This window comes from Corvus hawaiiensis, chromosome Z (assembly GCF_020740725.1).
Source record: "Corvus hawaiiensis isolate bCorHaw1 chromosome Z, bCorHaw1.pri.cur, whole genome shotgun sequence".
Classification (NCBI taxonomy): Eukaryota; Metazoa; Chordata; class Aves; order Passeriformes; family Corvidae; genus Corvus; species Corvus hawaiiensis.
The window spans coordinates 49875319-49899613 of record NC_063255.1 but is presented as its reverse complement, the minus strand read 5'-3'; the positions used below and the strand labels follow the sequence as shown (position 1 = coordinate 49899613).

The 24295-nt window shown below is 37.8% G+C and overlaps 1 protein-coding gene across 2 annotated transcripts in view; it reads left to right on the top strand.

The window, feature by feature from the left end:
- PRDM6 (PR/SET domain 6) overlaps positions 1-24295 on the top strand; it is a 77412-nt gene that overhangs the window by 40508 nt on the left and 12609 nt on the right. For both annotated transcript variants that reach the window (XM_048292879.1, XM_048292880.1), the window contains exons 4-6: positions 8940-9067; positions 12666-12790; positions 15897-16239. In XM_048292879.1, coding sequence (XP_048148836.1) covers positions 8940-9067; positions 12666-12790; positions 15897-16239 — 596 coding nt within the window. The remainder of the gene's footprint in view (positions 1-8939; positions 9068-12665; positions 12791-15896; positions 16240-24295) is intronic.

Sequence of the window (24295 nt, the reverse complement as noted above, 5' to 3'; positions counted from 1 at the left end):
ATGCTTTGGAAAACTTGATGATATTTCTAAGTATAAACAAATGGCATGTAATACAAATGTCTCAATAAAGAAAAATCATTCTTTGAATGGACTGCTGCATTTTCTACATGGCAAGGAGATACCATCAATTATTATTTTAAAAATAGAAGCACTTCAAAGCAAGTAACTAGTTATTGACATGGATTTATTTCATATAGATACAAAGACTGTAGTAACTGGCTTTAATTTTCCACAAAATAATAAACCAAAGTATTCTTATCTCATCCTAAGACAACAGCTTGAATGTTATCTGTAACATATTTATATTTTTGATTCTGCTGTCTGTCCATAAATAATCTGAAGGCATATTTTAACTGGTAAAGTAAATCAATTAGTCTTATCAAGAAACAGTGGAACGTATGAGAAGTATTTATAACTAATGTCTTTCTGAAATAATGACCATGCAATTGAAAGGGAACCTGTCCAAACATTTCCACTTATAGTAGAATGAGGTTGATGACATGTATACTACTATTGTTGCATACCAGTTTTATGTGTATAGTTGATTATTACAGATTCAGTAATATTTATTAGGTATCAAAATTGGATTTATCACAATGTGATGAATGGCCTTTTCTTTATTCTGTCTGGGAATAATTTTTCTGTTCACTGTATAGGTAATCTAAAAGATAGCGTGCAGTTTACAAAATATTTCAATGTTTGAGATGTGGTCTTTGCGAATTATGTGATTATAAAATATTATTATTGTCATAAATCAACATCAGTTTTTCCTTTTAGTTAAACCGTATTTGGAGTGTTTTCCATGCATTTTAGTTTTCCTCTGAGCTCCATTATATTTCATTTTTCTTCTATACAGTGAGACTAAAAGGTTCTTAGGAAGTTTGCTGAATATCCTTGGTCATCAAGCTAATGAAAGAAGTGAGAAGGAAGTGACAGTTAAATGCATGATTGTTTCTACACGCCTTTCTCATTCAGTGTGTAACAAGGAGAAGACACACATTTGGAAGGGCTCTCCTGTCCTGAAGCAGATGGCCAGCTCCTAATATCAAGGCATTTAAAGTCTAAAAGCATTCATTTTTGAACATTTGTTGCTATCAATATGAACCCAGCTGTAGTTTGATTTTCAGCCTAAAGTATGCTCCTTAAATGTAATATTTTTCAAGGAATTCTGCTAGTAGTCTTCTCTTTCAGTTCATGCAGAATCTTCTGAACATTTCAGATATTCTAGCTAATGAGGTCCTTTGGCAGAGTGTTGATTTCAAAGACAGCTAAGCACCAGTATATCACACAAAATCCAACCTAAATGAGTAAGTTATCAAGTCGTGTATACAACCCAGTTTGCTTTCAGTTTTACACGATTAGAAGCTCTAACAAATAAACTCTTGTCATAGTAAACTCTAGAGTTCATTGGCATTTTGCTTAACAATCACTGCCTTGGGCAAGTCAAATTACTGAATTTTACTGTTCGGTTATCTGTGTGAGTCTCAGAGCTTTTCAGGAAAGAGGCAGCTATTTCTTCAGCCTTATGGGAGAGGTAGCCTTCCCTGCTGTTTGTTCTGTTGGCTGTAGAGCTCTCTTCTACCAGTAATGCCACTGAACACTCTTCTCTCATCTATGAAAGCACACATGTATTCAACTTTACTTACACTACTAGTTTATTACAGAGAATGAGTAAAATGCCGCAAAGTGAATTTAAAAAAAGATAATTAAATGAAGATACGGCAGTTTCCTTTAAAAGAAGATGATGGTGGTGACAGGACTGAGTGTTTTTGGGTAAGAACAAAGGTGAAGGCCAATACAGCAGATATTATGGTGGAAGTCTGTTATAGACCATCCAGCCAAGATGAAGAGGCAGGTGAAATATTCTATAAGCAGCTGGGAGAAGTCTCATGATTGTCATCCCTTGTTCTCATGGTAGACTTCAATTTACCCATGTTTGTTAGAAATGGAGCACAGCAGATGGGAAAAAATCCAGGATGATCCTGGAGTGTGCAGAAGATAACTTCCTGACATAGATGGTGAGGGAGTGAGCTATGGAACGTGCCATGCTGGACCTATTGTTTGTGAACAGAGAAGGACTTGAGGGTTATGTGGTGGTCAGACCATGATCTTGAGCGCAATGACCACGAAAGGATTGAGTTTTCAGATCTCGGAGATGTAAGGAGGAGGATCAGCAGAACTGCCATCTTGGACTTCCAGAGGGCAGACTTTGGCCTGTTTAGGGGACTGGGTAACAGAGTCCCTTGGGAGGCAGTCTTAAATGGCAAGAAGTCCAGGAAAGCTGGATGTGCCTTAAGAAGGAAATCTTAAAGGAGCGGGAGCAGGCCGTCCACATATGCCAAAAGACGAATTGGTGGGGAAGACAATTAGCCTGGTCAAACAGAGAGCTTTAGCTGTAAGTGAGGGAAAAGAAGAGAGTTTGTGATCTTTGGAAGGAAGGGGCACACAACTCCAGGGGACTGCAAGGATGTCATGAGGTTATGCAGGAAGAAAATTAGAAGGTCCAAAGCCTGAGTAGAACTTACCTGCTGTAAAAAAAAAAAAAAAAGGTTTCTATAAATTGCATAGCAACTTAAGAGGGGCCAAGGAGAATCTCCACCCTTTGGTGGATATGTGAGGAAACAGTGACAAAAGATGAGGAAAAGGCTGAGGAACTTAATGCCCTCTTTGACCCAGTCTTTAATAGTAAGACCAGTTCTTCTCTGAATAACCAGTCCTCTGAGCTGTAAGATAGGTGTGGGAAGCAGAATGAAGCCCCTGTAATCAAGAGAAAAATGGTAAGATACCTGCTACTCAATTTAGACACACACAAGTCTATGGGGGGGGGTCACATGAGATTGACACAAGGGTGTTGAGGAGGTGGTGGAAGAGCCCACTAAACCACTTTCAATAATTTTTAAGTGGCCATGGCTCATCAGGGAGGTTCCTGATGACCAGAGGCCAGCAGACATGAAGCTACAAGAGGGGCAGGAAGAAGGATGCAGGGAACAACAAGCCTGTAAGCCTGATCTTGGTGCCAGGGGAGGTCATGGACCAAATCATCTTGAGTGCCAGTGCAGACAACCAATACTGGGCACAGCCAGTACGGGTTTAAGAAAGGCAGGTCCTGCTTGACCGACCTGGTCTCCTTCTGTGAAAGTGTGACATACTTCATGGATGAGGGAAAGGCTGTGGATGTTGTCTATCTGGTCTTCAGTGAAGTCTTTAACACCGTTTCCCACAGAATTCTGCTGGAGAAACTGGATGCTGATGGCTTGTGCTCTTCAAGTAAAAAAACTGAAACTGGCCATGTCCAGAGAGTAGAGGTGAGTGGTGCCAAACCCAGTTGGCGGCTGGTCACAAGTGCTGTTGCCCACAGCTCCGTGTTGGGGAGCAGGCCTGTTCAATACCTTTATCCATGATCTGGATGAGGGGATCAAGTGCACCTTCTGTCAGTTTGCAGATTACACTAATTTATGCAGGAGTGTTGATCTACTGGAGGGTTAAAGGGCTCTGCAGACGGATCTGGACAGGCTGGATTGATGGGCTGAGGCCAATTGGATGAGGTCAAACAAGGGCAAGCACCAGGTCCTGCATTTTGGTCACAACAATCCTACATGATGGGACAGGTTGGGGGAAGAGTGGCTGGAAAGATGCCTTGGTGGAAAATGATCTGGGGGTGCTAGTTGACAGCAGCTGAACATGAGCCAACTGTGCCCAGGTGGCCAAGAAGGCCAATGGCATCCTGGCCTGTATCAGCAATAGTGTGGCCGACAGGACCAGGGCAGCAACTGTCCCTCTGTGCTTGCCACTGGTGAGGCCACATGGCCAGAACTGTGTCCAGTTCTGGGCCTCTCACTACAAAAAGGACATTGATGTGCTGGAGTGTGTCCAGAGAAGGGCAATGGAGCTGGGAAAGGGTCTGGAGTACCTGAGGAGCAGGTGAGGAAGCTGGGAGTGTTTAACCTGGAGAAAAGGAGGATCAGGGGGACCTTATGCTCTGTACAACTGCCTGAAAGGAGGGTGTAGCAGCATGGGAGCTGGTGTTTTCTCCCAAGTAACAAGTGACAGGAGAAGAGTAAGCAGCCTCAAACTGCACCAGGGGAGATTTAGCTTGGATGTTAGGGAAAAGTTCTTCACTGGGAGGGTTGTCAAGCACTGGAACAGGCTGTCCAGGGAAGTGGTAGAGTCACCATCCCTGGAGGTATTTAAAAGTGTAGCTGTGGCACTTAGGGACTTCATTAAGTGCTTGGCTTGGCAATGACCAGTTAAGGGTTGGATGATTTTAAAGGTCTTTGCAACCTAAACAATTCTATGATTCTATAATTGCACACCTTTTACAGACTGTCAGCTATATAGCCAGGCTTATAACCGTTACCCTTTTTGGCATTTTTTTCAACTTCTGTTTAGGATAGACACCTGTAGAAGATGTTGTTGCGTTTTTACATCAAAAGCAAGGTCTCACAATAGTGAGATTTACATAATGTAGAGCTTATTCAGTTCTGATGTCCAAGTCAGCAAAGAAACTTTGAATGTAACTGTGGCTTGTAGGTTCATGCACTGTTATAGAAAGAATACAGCTTGTATGAATGCTACCCCATCTAACATGTCAGTCTGGTTACAACTTCTTCACCATATTACCAGTAGTTTTGGGTACACTTTTGCTATCTTTACTCTTCCCATTGAAGTCAAGAGTAAAACTTCTTTTGAGAGGAGAAGACTCATAGTAACTGATTTGAAAATTCTATGATTTTATGCACATGGTATCAATGAGAATAGCAGCGAATAGTAAAATGCAGGAGTCTCTACTTATGGTAAGAACTAACTCTTGCATATTTTGTGGTTTTATTCACATCTCTTTTGATGTCTTGCAACATAAAACAAATATTCTAATAGCTACTTTTAGAAGATAATGGTATGTACAAAGAAAAATTCAGTTTTCAGGATCAATCTATTCTCTGATTGCCTGAAATGAAAATGAGTGGTCAAATAATTATCTGTTAATATCTTTCTTATCTGACTAAATGGCAAAATAAAATGCAGGAAGAATTTCTAAAGACATAATCCTTTATCAGACCCTGGAAAGAGAACAAGGGAAGGCAATAGATAGAGAGGAAAGAACTTCAACAAACTATTTTTGGTTTTGCTGCCTCTTCCATGAAATTGTTTTTAATTGTTTCATAACTTGGCATTCTCTGCAGTTGTGCTGTTACATTTGAACTTCTTTAATCTAAAATTTTGTGACATCTATACCAGAAACTGGGGCAACAATCTTTAGCATTGGAATTAGATTTTCCCCATTGATCCAAGTGAGCAGTACTGACTCTATCAATACTGAAGTGAAGGTTCTCAAAAGGCTCTTTAGCACTCCACCATGTCTTCTAATACTGCTTAAATCTTAGATGGTCCTTGTTAATTTTACTTAGTTATGGGTGTTCAGAGATTTTAGAGCATCACTTATATGAGATGCAGTGTGCTTTAAAAGTTACGTTATTATTATTGCCATTGTATGTTGCTCTTATCATTGTCATTAAAGTAACTGTATCTATGTCCTCCAAATAATTATCAGCAACCAATACAGCAAGTAATACCTCCAGTCCTTCATATCTAATTTATGTTTGCATGCCATTACAAGATGAACCTGACCTCTATTTATGTCTTGATTATTTAATAAAGTGGTGTTTACAAGGAAGAGAATAGGAAATACCAAAGAGAAGACTTGTGTTCTGATGACTATGCTTTGGACTCACTTTCTTGGATAATAAAGCCATTTCTGTTGTATTCTGAAGTCAAAGGATGAAATTCACAGAGTAAAAATACGTGTCACTTTCTGAGTCTCTTGATCTGCAACATACCAGTAAAATATCCATAAACACTCAAGAACCTATTAAGAAGATAGTTAACTGTATGGCAACTGTTAAGGGGACTGTAATGCATGTCAAATGAGGTGAGTGCAGTCCTCTTTTTTCAGATTCCAGTCTCTTCCACAAATCTGGTTCATTCCATTAGAAAACAAATAAACAAAAAACCCACAACAAAACCCAAACCCTTAAAACTCAGCAAAACCAGAGGTTATCAAGTACTTTGTGTCAGAAGAGGAAAAGGTCCAGTAAGAATCTTAGGTAACACTTCCAACACTACTTTGTAGCCAAAGTAGAAAAATGAAATGACTGTGTTTCCCATACTTAGATCAGTGACTGATGTGAGATACAGAAAAAATAAATACTGTGTCTGCAGGGACTTGGAGAAATGGTATTTTATTTTGCCGTGGTGCTCTGGCAATGTGTTAAAAATTATGCCAGTGTAGATGGATGTAATGATCTAGTGAGGTAGTCAAAGACTTCCAGTAACATCAGTTTATCACAGGTTTCTGCAGTATTTTCTGTAATAGGTACTATGAGTGCTTAAGGATGTATGCATGTGTAATAGAAATGTGGGTGAATATCTGTATCCATAGTTTACTGTAGTGCCTGGATTCACGGCTTGTGCTACAGGTTTGCTTTTTCTGTTACGGCAGGTTGTGGTTTGCTCCATCACGAGGATTTCTTCAGGCAGTTATATCTTTGATGGTTGCCTGATTTATGGAACTGTAAAATAAATAAGAACTCTTGCATGATAGTGACATGAAAAATAATAAGTGTATCCAGTTTTTGTTGTTTTTTCCCAGATTTTGACCTGTATTGTGCAATTTGACAAATAAACAGATTCAAGACGTTGTTATTTCCCTTCTAAGCTTAGGGCTTCTGCTTCCTTACAGATGGGTTTACAATCCTGTAAGAACAGGGCTAAGAGTGATGTTGGATAGATTATGACTATGCAGGAATGTCAGCAATTTCTCCTAGGAAAGGAGGGCATAGTGTCACTTGATGCATCACTACTTGTGAGAAAAAAGTATTTGAAAATACTTAGAACAGTCCTTCCAATTCACCAATGCCCAGGAAAGATCCAGTCCTATATTTTCATGACAGATTTTAATTTTTCATATCAGTTAATGACTGTCTATTTACACAAAGTTCCGAGTAAGACCCTGTGTGTCAAGATATGAGTGTCAGTACTGATTATGGCAGACCTCTTTGTCTTTCCTGTTTCATATCATCTGGGGATTAGGAAGCTATCAGCTCTTCTTTTATGGGAATTGTTTTTGCCTCATATTAAGCCATATATTGTTATGTGAATAAGCAGCATGTAAATGGATAGATAATAAACACTGCTGAGAATGTTTTCATAGATACTGCCAAAATGGTTCCAGCCAAGTACTGTTAGTCATTATTTTTTCCTTCTCTTCCTTTTTATAGGCTGATTTCCTGTAGAATTTTTCTGATTTCATCATAGATTTTTATTGTTTAGCGTATTTTGCTCACATATTAAACATACATTAAGATATTTGCATAAGAATAGGTCCGTGCTGATAATTAACATGCTACCATACATAAAAAAATAAACCTCATCCCTGATATTGGAGTATTTGTTTACTTCTGAGGACTCCTGATTTCTCTATTTCACTCAGTGCATGTTGGGGTAGCATCTTGCTTATCCAACACAGGAGTATTTGGCCAGGTTCCACCTGATGCTTGTCACAGACACTCAGGAACAAAAGATAAGGATTGCAATAGACACTTGATTTCTATGTCACTCATCCTCTTGCAATGGGCATATTGCTCCTGATTACTCACAGTCCCTCTTGGCCAACAACAAAGCAAGGCTGGTTCCTGAATTTGCCACTCTCCTCTGGTGGAGGAAAAAACTGGATCTCAATTCCTGTGCATATTTTTTTGTGAAATGTGGGAAACACTCTTTTAAAAAATTGGATGTATTGAATATAGCCACATAATTTTCAAGATTATTCTCTTGATATTGAAATAAACATTCAAGATTGTTTATTTGTATATACTAGAAATGTTCAATTCAATGTAAAGTGCATCCTCTTTAGTTAGCAAAATTAATACTTTCAAGAAGACATTGGTTTAAGCTCATACAATTACAAATTGTGTAACATTTTTGGGATATGGGTATTAAAGCAAATGGTGTTCATAGAGAGGAAAAAGGCATGAAAATGAGATTTACTTCAAACAGGCACCTAACTGTTCAGATGCATTTGTGAAATTTGACAAAGTAGTTGTATACTTGTGAGATAGCACGCTTTTATTAGGATTAGACCTACTTAGATAACATTTTTAAAACAGTCAGTAGGACAGGTGTGCATGAAACATTTATCTTTTCATTTTAGAACCTCTAGAGCAACTTTATTCTTGATTTCAGAGAGAGCATCCACTTCCAAATAGAAACATAATACTGTCTTTTTTTTTTTAAATTACCATAACTGGCTCTCGTGTCCTTAGCAGAGATGTCATGTTTAGGAAAACGATGATTCCCTCAGGACTGATTTCTCATTTAGTACTTCAAAAAATTATATGTCTCAAGGGAGCTCCTAAAGGCATCATCAACTCCGTTTTTCCTTCTAGTCTCATTTGTTTTCATATTATGAATCCTACAACTCCCTAACATATCACATGAGGTTTCTGAAGTATATGCTCTTGCTTCAACTGAGATGTGAAAGAAGGGATACTCGTTTAGGGATTACTACTGCCCCTTGTTCAGATGTCCCAGCCATTTCAATGCACGCTTTACATTCAGATTTTCTTGTTTATCTGGCAGTTCATTATTTAAGGCCAGCTTGTCAAAATAGGTTAAATATTCTTTGGGAAACATGGTCACATCTTTGAGACACCACAAATATTTTTAATATGAAAAGATTGGCTTGATAAGAGAAACATGATAAAATTGCATCCCTCTAAATACTTTTCTGCTTTTTCATGTATGTTTCTAAGAGTATCAGTTTACAAATGACAAAATTCATGGCAGTAAAGTCCTGGAAAAGCCACAGAGAGACACCAGCAAAGCAGTGAAAATGATTGCTGATGATTTGTTCTAACTACTTGACCTTGTGACGTCTCTCCCAGATATATGACCAAGATGGGACACTGCAGCACTTTATCGATGGTGGAGAACCCAGTAAGTCAAGCTGGATGAGGTACATCCGATGTGCGAGGCACTGTGGGGAGCAGAACTTAACAGTGGTTCAGTACAGGTAAAGTGGTTTTTGATTCACTCAAGGACGCAAAATGAAAATGTTTTATCAGACTGTAACTGTCAGAAGTACTTCTGCCTTTGATTGCAAAGACAGTTTCAGAGGAGGATGTGCTCATGTGGGGCAACACATGCAGGGTGAAGGTCCAGGGAGTGAGGGCAACCCTGTGTCACTTGTGGGACCACCACGCCACACAGAGCTCTCTGCACTTTTCCAAATAGTCTCATCAGAGGCAAGCCAACACAAGCAGTCCTCCACCCTCAGTAGAGATGTGTGTGATAGGGGAGGGGGAAAAGTGGCAGGGAAGGAGTTTTGCTCCCAGAGGCACCCTGAGGGTCAGTCATGAGGTGAGCTTTTATGTTGAGTGCACCTGCTAACCAAGATTGCTAGTGCTTGTACCTCTTATCTGGCTGGCTAGAGAAAGTCAAAATGTGAAGAAAAATGTAAAGAAATTTTGGTGCATTTTACTTTGTACTTGCAAATGGATCCAGAAAACCCAGACAACACATTACATAAATACATGACCTCAGCTATAAACAAACCTTTTGTCTTAGAATCAGAAGCAACTGCTTGGCCTTATTAAACGTGGTAGGAAGTACATCAAAGAATGCCCCAGGCTTGCCAGTCACAGTGAGCAATGAATTTTGCTGGTTGCTTTAGAAAGCAGAGTTTCTTTTATTCAGGAAAAATCTTAATCTTATTTAAACTACCTTTAAAATTAAAAATAAAACATACGAAAGCAAGCTAAAATGAAATATATGAAGTTTAATTATCCCATAGAGATCCAATTTAACAATGGTAAAATTGTTCCACTGCATTTTCAACTTTTTTATTCTCTGGCCAGTTGACTAAATAATGCTGCAGTTAAAAAAATAACTATCCTATTTATACGTTACAAATATTTTATTATATACTTAAATATTTGCTATCTATAGCTAAAATACCATTGGATTTTAAATAAACACACCGGATAATGAAAAAAGATTGTTGTGATGAAGGAGTATTTTTGTGGGTATCTTGCAGACTATTTCTCAATGTGGTGATATGTGCGTGCTCGTATACGTATAAAAATAAGAAAAAAATAGATGCGTACATATATACATATATATATATATAAGTGAGCATGAGAAAGTCATTACACATCTGTCAATATTAAGTGGATTTTACAACTCTCCTTTCATGATGGAGTTTTTACTTAGAGTTCCCTCGATCTGTTTTCGATTACTTCAGATCTTTATAAAATGAACTACAAAAACACAATTTAAAAAACTGGCATCCATCACCAGTGACTGCATCCAAGTGTAAGAAAATAGAAAAGTTGGACACTGAAAAACCAGCCTAATTTTTATTGTACATGGACGTCCTCCTCACAGAAAGTCAGCTGGTTTAAATTCATTCTGTTATGATTTGTAATATCTAAATGGAATTTTCTTCAAAGTGCTCTTGATTGATTGACCCTTAGCTGAACGTTTTGTTTTTATTTTGAGGCTGACAATAATGTTTGTTGGCATGTGTTCTGCTTCAACTGCGTTGGGACGCCATGAAGCTATCTTTATGAGTCATCCAACCACAATACTAAATACATGTCAGCAAAGGAAATATTATCCGAAAAGGGAAAAATCCCTTTGATGTACTTCAGCATGCAGAGATTTCTGCGAGTTTTGGAAGCTCTGCACACTTGTAAGGGACGGTGTACACTTACACTTTTTTTCCCTGCCCACTTCAAGCCCCACAGACCACCCATTGCTCAAAAACAGTTCTGCTCTTTCAGCGGCAAAGTGTGTCATTTGGTTTTAGCACATTCATTTGCTGGGCTGCTGTGTTTATGTTAAGGGAAGCCAAACTGAGAGATGAAATGTTACAAGGGTGAAGTACAAAGTCGACTCAATTTTTCTCAAGTTAAGAGATGCTGGTAATTTATAGTGTGGCTCCGATTTTCATTTTTATGTAACAGTGGAAAGAATTAACTAAATGCATAGCTCTGGGAAGAAAGAGAGAGGAGGAGGAGAAGGAGGAGGAGGGAAGATGAAGGGGAGACACAAAGGGGAGAGTTTTTGTCAGATATTCATAGAGGGCTAAGAAAACCGTTCTGCTTAGCTAGCAGTGCCCTCCTGAGACAGGGTGGCAGTAAGCGAGGAAAATAACAAGATAAATGAAATTTTTGCAGCTGCTAGTAAAATATTGAGAATCTGCACTTTTTTATTGATCTTTATGATCCTGTTGCCAAGAGCCACTTTGCGGTGACAAAATATGTTGACAAGTGCATATCTCACTGCCATGAAAAATGTGGTAGAAGATTCTCCTTATGTCTGCAGTGTTATACAAGGAAAAAATTGCATTGCTACAGCCAATTCTTTATAGAAAGTCTAAATTTAAGGCCTACCAACCCTAAACACTTTTATCTTGAACTTCAGAATAATGTTTGTAGCAATTCTTCACTCAGAAAACTGGTTGAGGCCTAACTTTTTTTTCTTTTTTTTTTTTGTCTATAGATATTTTTCTGCCTAACATAAGCTGTTATAAAAAATGGTCATTTCTTGGTACTTTGACTGTATCATTTTGGTATGTAATCCTTCAGCAAGAGCGGACTATTCTTCTTGTGTTTATTGAATTTCTATCCATCTCACAGGAGTGTGTTTTACTCTTCCATGTGAAGCATAAGGGAAAAGCCACTGCAAACTGAAAATAGTTGTCTTTTATCTTGTGCCTGATTCTAATCTTACACAGTCTTTGCTGCCATGTAAATCTGTTAACTGCAGAAGTATCACTCTGAAGCTATTTGCATCAGTGCAAGTTCAGTATAAGGCTCTTGTTTTTATGCTAAAGGCATTAGGATTTTTCCCTTTTTCCCCCCTCGGTTCCCACTTTAGTGGTCTAGAAATACCCAGTCTTTTCCTGCAGGAACAATGTGATATCACACCTGTGGTAATACTAATTTATACATACTAAAGGATCATTGGCACTGCTCTCATGGTCCACACAGGGGAAGATTTAATGGCTTCGTGATCCGATTAACCCCAATTTTTCATTTCCCCTACGTCAAAGTCTGTTCTTCTCAACAATCCAAGATCTCTCTTTTGATGGTATATTACTGTCATGAAAGGTCACTTCACACTACTTCAATGGTCTTGCTAAATGAACTTATTCACATAAAAGAGCTGTTTTCTATTTACCCTAAAATATGTTAACATTAGCTTAGATGACAAATGCAAGGCTGTTTAAATGGCTGAACTTGCTGATCTGTGCTCACCACTCAGATGTTTATAATGTGTAAGCAAAATCTACCATTCTAAAATCCTCCTGACACAGATGTTGTAAGAAAATACCTGTATTTTCATAAAATCTCAGTTCTTCTAAAACCTTAGTGTTTTGTGCATGTTAGGTGCAAACTTGCCTGTAATGTTGTTGTTAGCCTGTGCTACAGGAACAAAGTCCTTCTCTAATGACAGATTTGGTTTAAAAACAATCAGTAGGTTATTCATTTAGTTATCTGCAGAAATGCTTCCAAAACTAAGAATTTCTACTGTAATACCATGTAATATAAGAGGAGAATGCTCTATTCCTAAATTATGCAATGTTTTCTTTTTCTCTTGATTAGGTCAAATATATTCTACCGGGCTTGTATAGATATCCCCAGGGGCACTGAGCTGTTGGTGTGGTACAATGACAGCTACACATCTTTCTTTGGAATCCCTCTCCAGTGCATTGCACAAGATGAGAATTGTAAGTTCTTCCTTATATTTCTACCTCTGTAAGTCATACTTCCTCTTTCTTGCCTAATCAGCTATATCCATAGAGTGTTTTAGAGGGTGCTCTGTCCCTGGAAGTTCAAGGCCAGTCTTGATGAAGCTTTGAGCAACCTCCTCTCCGTGGCAGGGGAGTTGGAACTAGAGGGTCTTTAAGGTCCCTTCTGACTAAAAACCTTCTATGATTCTCTGATTCTACAGCATTTAATAGAAGTGGAGTATATTCAAGGTAAGCTGATATACTTAAACTGGGCAAAATCATGGTATGGCTAGAATCACTTTTCTGTAAAAGTGATTAATTAATCTATTGCAAACAGTTTGTTTGGTTCTCCCCGTTGTTGCCAGACCTATCACAAAACACTGTGTTGCCAAAACAGTAATGCATTGCAAGCCCACAGGCCTCTGTTAGTGATTCTTTGTTCTATTACCTCTGATCATGTTGAGAAAAGCTTTGGCTGGCTGATTTAAGAGTTTAGATCCTTGTGGTTCAACATAAGAACCAGCTTTTTAAAATACCAACTGAATGTAAATACCTTGAAATGACAATAAACCTCTGTTCCATCCTGACCATCCCCATTTTCACCCATTCTTTTACCTGTTTTCAATATTTTACTTTTAGTTTGCTAGGATTCCTCACAAAACTAAGCATGCAACTTATGATACAAATGCAACCTAGTGCTGGATACTTTGTGATGGAAATAGGTGATTCAGGAACACCCTTCAGTTTTACTGCTTGTGTGTGAGAGTTGTTTAGAGCTTGTATGCATTTTGGCAACTATATGTATCTATGTGGTGGAAGAAAACAATAATGGACTCACTGACTTTGATTTAAGGTAACCCTGTGGCCGCCTACACTTAATAAATATAAAATGTATGGTTTTGGTCCTGTGCTTGGACATTTAAACAGGATGAACTGCTAGGATGAACTAGCGTCTTGTAGCAACTCAAATACTGAATCATGAAGCAATTAAACAGCAAGATAGCAGGGATTAAACTGTCAAAAATAAACATCCTTTCCCATCTTGAGTTTTCAAATCTGTTGGGCTTGAGAAAAGTTTAAAAGACATTTAGTTACTGGCAGAAATATTTGCTGATGAAAGTCATGCTCTGCAGTGTACAATATAGAATTTTTTTTTTTCAGGAGCTGAAGACTACAAAAATTTTATTTGAAAGAGCATTATGGCTAAAATCTGTGAATATTGTCACTTGCTGTTTTGCTGTGAGACAAACCAGAGTTTCATCCAGAGAGACATGAGTAGATGAAATTAATCTCTAACCATGTAGCCAGCTGCAGACTGGTATAGGACTTAAGTCCCACTTAAACTCCCACAGTGTACCTTCTGCTTATCTTCTGCACAGGGGTGTTGTCACTAGCACAAGTTCTGCCTACATTCCTTAGGTCTTTATTACCCTAATCTCATTGCTTCTGTGGACTTTTATGAGTACAACTTAAAGAAAAGAAAAAGAAAAAAAAAGTGATCCCCTTCTTCTGAGCGTATTGGGGTAAAATGATAGTATATAAATTGCTCCTGGTACTGAAGAGACATAGAAGACATATTTTATGTCTGGAAACTTGTGATAGACAGCTCTATGGATGTAACTCTACTTAGAAATTATGTTCTCAGATACTACCAAAAAGAAAAGATTAGGAAGGCCCTCAACTGACATAAACTAAATATCTCGTAATAATATAATATTTGAATAATTGTGATTGATCATAGATATTAGAACATAACCCTAAAACATCTGGCAGGATTTAAGATATTACCAAATATTAATTTGCCTTTTTTTTTTATATATTAAAAAATGTTGGCTGATGCCAGCTTACAACTTTAATTCTCATGTTTGCTCTTAGAAATCTATTGTCATGACTTACCAAACCAGAATTTTACTTTCTAATCAAGAGTTTAGTACAGGCTATGTACCTATTTGTAGACATAAACAGTTTGTGACAGTAACTAAATTTGTGTACACCTACTTATATATATATAAATAACATATTTAATTTAAAAAATTCCATTAAAATATTATCTCATGAGTCTGAGCGGTCCAAAATTAGAAAGCATCAGAAGTTACTTGGTCCAGATGGCCTAAATTATATTCATTTTTGCATTGTGGTGCAAGTTTTTGTCAGTTGACTATTTTTCCACAGGACTCTTACCTTATTCACTGTATGATCTACATGGTTCTCAAGGTGTGAGGCAGTTGTTCAATTTCTTCTACTTGCTTGACCTCCTGCTTTTCTTATCACAAAACATTCAAATTCAGCACTAAATCACTTCTTTGTGAAAAGCATATTGCATTTGTTGCTGAAATATCTGAGTGCCTCAGAAGCTGGAGTTAATTGATGATCATATGACTAGAAACAATTTTCATGGGACCTGAAAAAATTTTTATGCCTGTTTTGTAGGTGGGAAACTGGTGCACAAAGGCCTCTCTGCCTATACTTTGCAGTGTTTCATGGTGACCTACCTGCTATTAAACTCAGGCATTAGAGGCATGGTGAAGTCCCTGGCTTCTTAACTGCATTGGCAGTGTGACTATTTGTGAGATGGAATAGTATAATATCCTTAGAGGCTACCCTTTTGTAGGATAAGGGAACTATTGCTGCAGTAGATATTTAAGCCCTCTTGTATCTTGAGGAGTGTCCGAGCAGGAATTTTTTCTCCATGCTCTCAAAATCCATGCTTGTCTGGGATATAGCAGTCAGACATGCTGACTGCAACATGCAGAGTCAGGGTATCACAAGTGGTGCAGCTTTTTCTTTCAGATGACAAACCCATAGTGTAATAAGTGTATATCACAGTCAGGCTTCTCTGGGTCCTTTCAGTCTCAGACACTCCCTTGCATGAATTTTCATTTCAGTGTCACAGAATCAGCACCATCCATTCAGATCACTGTCTCCCTCAAGTCCTTCTTTTCTTCCCCCCTCCCCCCCTTTTTTTTTGTACATTGTTAAAATAAAATTGTTTCATTGTAGTGTCAAGAAAATGGATGTTGATTTTTTTTGGTGTCTCCCAAAATTGTACTAGCTTTAAAAAGACATAAAAAGGATCTTATTTAATTTTCTTGTTTTCTCCCAGTGAATGTCCCTTCGACTGTAATGGAGGCCATGTCCAGACAAGACACCCTACAGCCATTTAATAAAAGTAGCAAACTATCCCCTGCCACTCCACAGCGATCCATAGTATTTCCACAGACTCCGTGTAGCAGAAATTTTTCTCTCCTGGATAAGTCTGGGTCCATCGAGTCAGGATTTAACCAGATCAGTGTCAAAAACCAACGAGTTCTTGCAAGCCCAACTTCAACAAGCCAACTAAATTCTGAGTTCAGTGACTGGCATCTTTGGAAATGTGGGCAATGCTTTAAGACTTTCACCCAGCGGATCCTCTTACAGATGCATGTGTGTACGCAGAACCCCGACAGGTAAAGCCCAGGCTCTCTTTTTTTTCTGTATCTACTGATAGCCAGATCCACTGCTTTCTTCTTTTATCAAGCTGTTATTATTTTCAAAACCAAACCATTATTATGGGGAGCCTGTATGACATAATTCATCGGCAGCTGCGTGAAGTAAGCTGATAAAAACTATTGCTTGCCTTCACTATTTGTAAAAACATTCGGTGCATAAATGTGCAGATAAAAGGAAATAGCTAAGGATACAATCTTGTTTTTAGAGTGGTTTGGTACATCTGATGGAAGCAACAAAATAGAATGAAAATTTATGAATATCATAGATGGAAAAAATGAGGCCAAGAAAATTAAAAGTCTCTCTGTCTTCCAAACATAATCTAACTTGCTGCTCAGTGGCTGCCACAGTCATTTCAGGGTTCAGCTATAGTGTGCAATGTGTATGAACTTAATTAAGTACTAAGAGGTAATGAATTGGAATTTTTTGCTTAGTACTATTTTTCTTCATAGCATGCAAACCCATAAATCGTACAAAGCTGTCAAAAGGAAATACCTACTCCACCAGTGATGTGGAGGAAAACAGATGCCACTTATTCAATAAACTAATATCCACACAGAAGAAAAATGTTGACTAGATACCTCAGAGTCAAAGTTGGTTTGAAAGTTTGTCAATACAGAATTTTATGGCTGTGAACTGAGGATGAAATTTAGCTGAACAAGTGAATTAAAATTTCAGGTACTCTGACCGGTGGCACAGTAAATATAATGGAACCATTATTTATGAATCAAAGCTGGTTTATTTGACAATTTTGATAGCTGGCAGGACAAAAGAGAAAAATCAAATTAATTCAATAAAAAAGGCTGCACATGTTTTGTCTCTTCTTCCACTGTGAAGATTTGAGCAGAACAGCTGAATCCCTGGAAGGTTGTTCTAAAAGCAGCATTTAATTGTGAATTACAGTTAACAAAACACTACCAAAAAGTAGCAAAGAATGAGTCTGTGCATGTGTTTGTGCGCATGTCTATGTCTCTTTGTGTACTTTGTGTACTATCTACATGTACACATATGCTTGTGTGATTCTGTGGGTATGGAGATATTAGAGAATAAGTCCATTTTTCCAGAAGAAATGTCAAACATGCTAGGGGCTAACTAGATTCTAAGCAAATCTTCATAGAAATTAAAGAATTTATAATATTGTGAAAGAAAACAAGCCCTTTCAACATTTTCAGGATTTTAAGCTGGCCTTAGCAGAAACATATGCCTTGCTAAGGAAGCTGTAGGACTCAACTGGCCATTTAAGTGTCACAATGTAGAATATTGGTCCTGAAACATCTACTCCTAAATATCCTGGACTTTCATGTTTCCAGTGTTAAAGCACCCTAAGCATATTGTAAAGCATAAAATGGTGCATCAGTCTGGAAGAGCCTAGAGACTAGAAAAGGCACATTGTGAGGTGTTTCACATACTTTTTCAGTGATTGATCCAATCAGGTGTGACACCTAGATTACATCCTTTACTTGAACCCCTCTCCCTTTATGAAGAAGCAAGTTGCAGTTAATGAAGAAGAGTCTTTTCTAATGGTACTATTCTGCACTCTGGGCGACAGTCAAATGCTCATTTTGTCAGAGAAAGAAAATAAGTTTGTCTTACCATTAGATCTTTAATCTCAGAGGCTACAGATTCAGTTTTTAAAATTAATTTTATTTACTTTCATTTATTTTTATTTATTTTCTCTTCAGCAGCTTGTGTCAAATATTGTCTGAAACATAGACTGGATTTCAGGTCTTCACTCTTAAAGTGAACATCCTCATTAGTAGGGGGCTGATTCATGATGTCTCACCTCTCAGTCTCTCCTGTGCCCACCTGACTAGTAGCTTCCACAGGAAAGTGTGGAGCACTGTCAGCTCAGAATACCCTAGAGCATAGTAGGAAATCATCTTGCTATGTTTAAGGTCATTGCAATTCATTCCATGTTTGAAATTACCATAAATAACAGTTACTGCCCTGGGATCAGGGTTCTCATATCCCTGCTTAGAAATCATTACAGTTTGAGCTTACATCACAGGCAACTTTTTGTCTTTTAGCTGGTACCAGTTATTTTGTGATACAGTATCTAGAAAACGTTGCCTTTGGTTTCTTAAACATATTGCGTAACTCTAGATGAAAAATTTTTAAAGTGTTGCACAAAATTTCCAGGAGACATGAAAGCAAGGTATGATTTGTGAAAGAATACCAGCCCAAAGTACTGGATGCATCTCTCTGGTTTTTATTTCCTCAATGACATCTGCAGCACCGCTCCAGCTGATAAACAGCTCTTTGTTCGTTGTCAGCAATTTGTGAGCACACCGGTCACTGCATCTTTGATGTGACTGAAGCAGCAGGGCCTGTCATCTCTAGGAAATAGACTTTAGTCTATCTGTTCTGGTTTAGTATTTGTTTTTCAGATATGCTGTGTAGGGAAAACACCTTTGAATCCATACAGGAGTCCAATTCATGCTCTGAAATTTGAGAAAAGCAGACTACTTGAAGCTTGAGAATCCAAACAAAGATAATACAACAACTGAGATTAAGAGAACATCTAAATGAGAGCAGACATAAAACAGGCCATAATAGACATAATTCCATGAAGTAGTAAGAAATAAATGATCCTATTGAACGGGCAGATCACTTAATAAATAAAAATTATTTTAAAATACTATGAATGCCAAATAGGAGAAATTATTAAAATCATCTCCTGGGTTTTTTGTTTTATTTTAAGATTTTAATTTAAATTGACTTTTAATTATTTACTGGTTTACTTGTATTTTACTTCTCCCTTTCCACTGAATTTTTTTTTAGCTTGTTACATTTTCTAGGGCTTCTCTTTGAAGTTAATGGTAATTGGGGTTGAAGTGGGTGTGGGAAGTGGAAATTTAAATCCATAAAATCTTGAATTCTGGGACCTTCTGAGTCTTTGAGACTTTTTTCAAGCCTTGACCAGACAGATGCTGTTTGAGAAAATATTTCTGGAAGCAAGAGTTGAAAGTCCATTTTGGTGAGGTTTTTCTGTTTGTTTTGTTGAATTTTTTTTTAAATTATTTCCTTCTTTCTGCTGCAGAAATTCCCAACAATCCTATTGGAAGGCTAAAAAAAGTGTCTAACCAAAACTCTTTGTTATAGTGAGCAATTTGTAGAGAAGTTGGTTTTGTTTTTTTTTAACAGTAACCACTTTTCTGATAATGACAGTCTTTTTTAATGACATTGCTGTTCCACCTCACTGTGATCACCAGATTAAGGATACATTGGTGTTGAGGGAAGGCAGAAGTCTTCAGTTCTCAAGAGTTTTGTGTGGCATATTTTCATGTACAACCTGTACATCTGTGTGATACATATTCTCATTGATTGCCAGGTATTCAAGTTGATAATCCGAGGGAAAACACACTCCATAAATGTGTTCATGGATGATAGATTATGGGTGTGATCTGGCACTCACAATTCTTGTTTACTCAAAAGATACTATTTTACTCATGTTTTGCTGTATCACCTCAATATTAAATAGTAAGTTTTGGTTTGTTTTGTTTTGTTTTGTTTTGTTTTTCTTAACAGGAAGTTGAAGTTACCAAATTAATAGATCTTTTTCTCTAAGATCATGGCTTAGTCCATTTTCTATTTATATTTTCTTTATAGGTTCTGTGTCTTTGACCTTGATGCTCTCCCCAAGTCCACTAATTGATTTGAATCTCTCCAAAACAGACTTAGAAAAAATATGTGTGTTGAACAAGAATTGTCTATTTCTGTTTATTGAGTATTGCTCAGTTAAAATAAACTTCATGCTGAATTTAATGCTGGTTCGTGCATAACCTTTTCATAAAGGTTTGCAAGTGCCCAGGACTCAGAACTAATAACAATAATGGGTGTACAGAGCAGCAACTCTCCCTGTCAACTTGAGAAGCTTGCAGATGCTCCAAGTGTGCTGGCTTTCTGCTTTTGCTAGTTTCTGCACAAACATTTGTAACAGATGATTGCAGAACTCCCAGCAGGTCCAGCTCTGCCATCCCTGCTGCTGCATGGTGCCCGAGGTGCTTGGAAGAGCAGTTGTGCTGCCTAAGGGGAACCCCAAGGCAACAGGGGATGTGGAGCCCAGAGGCAGTGAAGGTAGCCACCCATGCCTCTGCCAGGGATGTTTCTGTGTGCAAGTTAGCAGTATCCTGAAGCGTCACTTTGTTCTCCAGTCTTAATTCAACTTGCTAGAAGAGGGCATTCCTCAAAAATACCATCCTATGAGCACAGCTGTGACCTAACTCTTCTGACTGCAGCTGTGCTCTTAAAGCTGTGCACTGTACAAAGGCCTGGTCCTGAAAGCTGATGCTGGCCTCTCTTCAACCTGCCCTGCTTTTGGAGTTCCGTGCAGAGGTTGTGGTGTGGCAGCATCCCCGCTATAACAATGTTGAAAGCTGTCCTGGGCTCAAGGGAGCCCTGTGTTCCACTCTTCGAGACCACGAGATCAATCATGTCTTCCAAGCTCAGGAGCAAAGAGGAAGTCAGGCAAAATCACCAGGAGGCCTGCATGGATGAATGGGGAATTCCTGGATGAATTCAAAGGCAAAAAGGAAGCCCATCGAGGATGGAAACACAGACAGGTAGTCTGGGAGATATACAGACAGATTCTCTAAGCAGTCAGAGATCTCTTTAGGAAAGCTAAAACCCTGATAGGATTAAATGTGGGCAGGGACATCTAGGACAACAAAAGCTTCTGTTGTTACATTGGTGATAAAAGGAAGACTAGGGAAAATGTGGACCCTCTCTAAAAGGAAGCAGAAGGCTTGGTGACCTGGGACATGGAAAAGGCTGATCTAGTCAGCAAATTCACTGGCAAGTATTCCAGTCACACCACCATGTCACAGAAGCCAAAGGCAGGGACTGGGAGAACAAAAAACTGCCTGCTGTAGAAGATAATATATGAGCCTTCCAGTACCCACAGAGGCCTGCGAGAAAGCTAGAGAGAGTCTTTTTGTGAGGACATTTAGTGATAGAACAAGGGGAAATGGCCTTAAACCGAAAGAGGGTAAATTTACATTGGACATAAGAAAGAAATTTTTTGGTGTGAGGGTGGTGAGACAGACTGGAAATTTTCCCAGAGAAGCTGTTGATGCCCCATCCTGGGAATAATCAAGGCCAAATAGGATGGGGCCTTGAGTGGAAGGTGTCCCTGCCCATAGCAGGGCGGTGGAAACAAGCTGGTCTTAAGGCCCCTTTCAACTCAGACCATTCTGTAATTCCATGATCATGTTGGTTTTCTACTTCTTAGCCCTCAACAGGAAGAAAAGCACTTTCAACCACATGCCAGCCTCTCCTTTCAACTGGTGGTTTTCTAGTTCTTTCTAAGGGAAAAGAATTACTGTGCTGTGCTGTTTTGTCTCTCTGGGATGAGAGTGTTTCACTGATAGAGTTACTAGTATTTGGGAGCTCACAAGGAATTTCTCTTCCAAGAATTGCACTAGAATTCCATATGCCCCTTGAAAAGAGCAAATTCACTTCCAAAGAGGCCACACTAAAAACCTATTCATCATAATGGAAATAATTTAAAAATACGTTGGATAATAATGATTGGATTTTTCAAGATTCTAATAATTCAAAGAGTTAATAATTTAAGATTTAGAAATTAAATTTATAAGGCTTAGGTATACTTAGGAGTAAGAATTTGGAAAATATATTTTTTTAGCAGAGGAATAGTGAAAGACAAATAAAGCTATGTCAATTTTGTTAAATGAAAATCTAAAAAGAATCAATCTAAATGTACAGTTGTCTGTCAGTAGCTATTCCAGATGAAAGGATATGGATTTTTCTATTCTTTTCTCTTAACATGCTTTGTACACATTAAGGGTTTTACACCCCCTGCACAAAGCATGAGCTTTGGTGGGGTTCAGTCGGCCTTATAGCAGAACATGAGTTTTGAACTGGTCCCATACATGATGTATTTTCACACAGAAAAGTATCAGCTGCAAAAGTAAGAAATTTTTAAGACAGGAAAAGACATCACCAAAGAGCAAAATCATTTAAGAGATTGTCTAGCTTAGAGAGCAAAATTTATTCCTTAGCATTTTTGTTTTGAAAAATGTGACTTGCACAACTTGGAAAAGCTCAAAATATAAATTACCGCAAAACCTGAAAACTATTACATTAGAATTGCGCTCTGAATTTCTTTAGATGGTCTGTGTTCCTATAGTGGGCCATCATACAGTCAGAGACTGTAGGATTAGGGTCTCTCCAAAAAGCTGGTGGATTCTACATGTCAGTAAACCTAGATACCTTATCAATGATGCATGTGATTAATGACAACAGTGTAATTTTTCCAACAGGAAAATTTTCTTCTAAGTAGATTTGCTTTCTTTGAGCCCAAAAAGAAAGGTGTGGAGCTAAAAGCCCCCATGTAACTAGGTGTTTAATAAAAAAATATTAGAACTGCTTTTGATGGCTGTCATCATTCTCATCTGTACATTGCTGTAAACAGTTTAGCTGTTCTTAACTGTAGTGCAAAATTACTATCTGGTAAGATTTTGATTCACATGGATACTGTGAAGCTCAAGAAGGTACAATATAGGTATTGGTTATTCCAAGGAAATGAGTTTTTCTGAGCTGGGAGTGCATTCAGCCCAGCAGTGGATTTTTGAAAGTACAGCCTATGAAGACCAACACTTCTGCCACTTTGTCCCTGTTCCTTCTGCCTGCAAAACTCTGTTATAGCGAGGTCACCATCTTAATTCATTGTGCCAGTGCAGACAAAAGTGCTGGCAGAAGACATAACTGCTACATCAAAGGCAGGCGTGCTCTGCCCATGTCAATGTACTCACTGAACCGAGCATTGCTTGTGTTCAGTACTTCAGCACCACTTTCATTTTTTTTGAAAAATAACATATTGATTTTATTCCAAGAAAAAAATTCTGAGCACAGTAAAATGGTTACCAGAGAACAGAATGGTAACTTTTGTACTTATTGAATGCAATTTTTTTTGCTCTTTGAAACGTAGTAGTATCCAAAGTTGTCAGAAGTTGGCATATTTAAATCTGTAATTGTCCAAACTACAGCTTTTTAAAGCTGTTACGGTATTTGAATGCATTTTTAGGCTCTCTTTTTAAAATTAATTTTGCTTAATGTGTGTCATGTATCTAAGCTTTTATAAAAAAATACACATTTTAGTGTTAATCAGAATTACCTGGGTATAAACTGGATAAATGCATCCTTTGCAAAGAGAAGGGTTACTCCTTTAATAGTTTTTCTCCCAAGATGTGGATGAATCAGAAAAATGCAGTCAAAGTGATCTAACAATAGGTGGTCTTTACAGGGTTTATTTTCTTCATCATAAGCCAGTGAAATACATTTTGAATACTTTGTAAAGAAGACATTTATTTTGAGGCAGTGTAAGGGGTGAACCCATATTTTTTGGTATCACAATATTCACTCATATTTAGTTTGAAATTTTGACTGTTTACAGACAAGTTACAGTGTGTATTTTCACTGCATTAAATTAATCACATTGACTGTTAAAAAGATAAAAGATTAATTGGTTTTATGTAGCATTGTATCATTTTTCGTGGTCACTGTTAAAAATAGATAACCAGAGGCTAATAGATGTTAATGGCCTCCTTCACTATTAAAAAAATCAATGTTTCTTGGATACAGCATATATTATCGCATTATTTTGCTTAAAAATGTTTGATTTTAGAATATCCATGCAAGTAAGTCCGCATTCACCAATCATCTCTGTTTTACCAACTCTTGAAATTTCATGCCAGATTTGATAAATATTTTCTATGCAAATTAAATTTGGACTCCAAGGAAAGTGAACATGTTACTACTTGCCTTCCAGTAAGAGAAATAGATAATCAGTTTGTTGGTTTTTTGGTTTTTTAAAATATTGTTTTACATATATCTATGTATCTTTAAGGGACGCGTAATCTAAATTACCTTTCCAGAGCTTTCATATATTACTTTCAGACTTGTTGGAGAGTAGTTAGATTTTCAAATGCAAGTAATTAAAATTGTAAGGTATTGAGTTATTGATGAATACTGAGCTATTAATCAAGCTAAAAAATT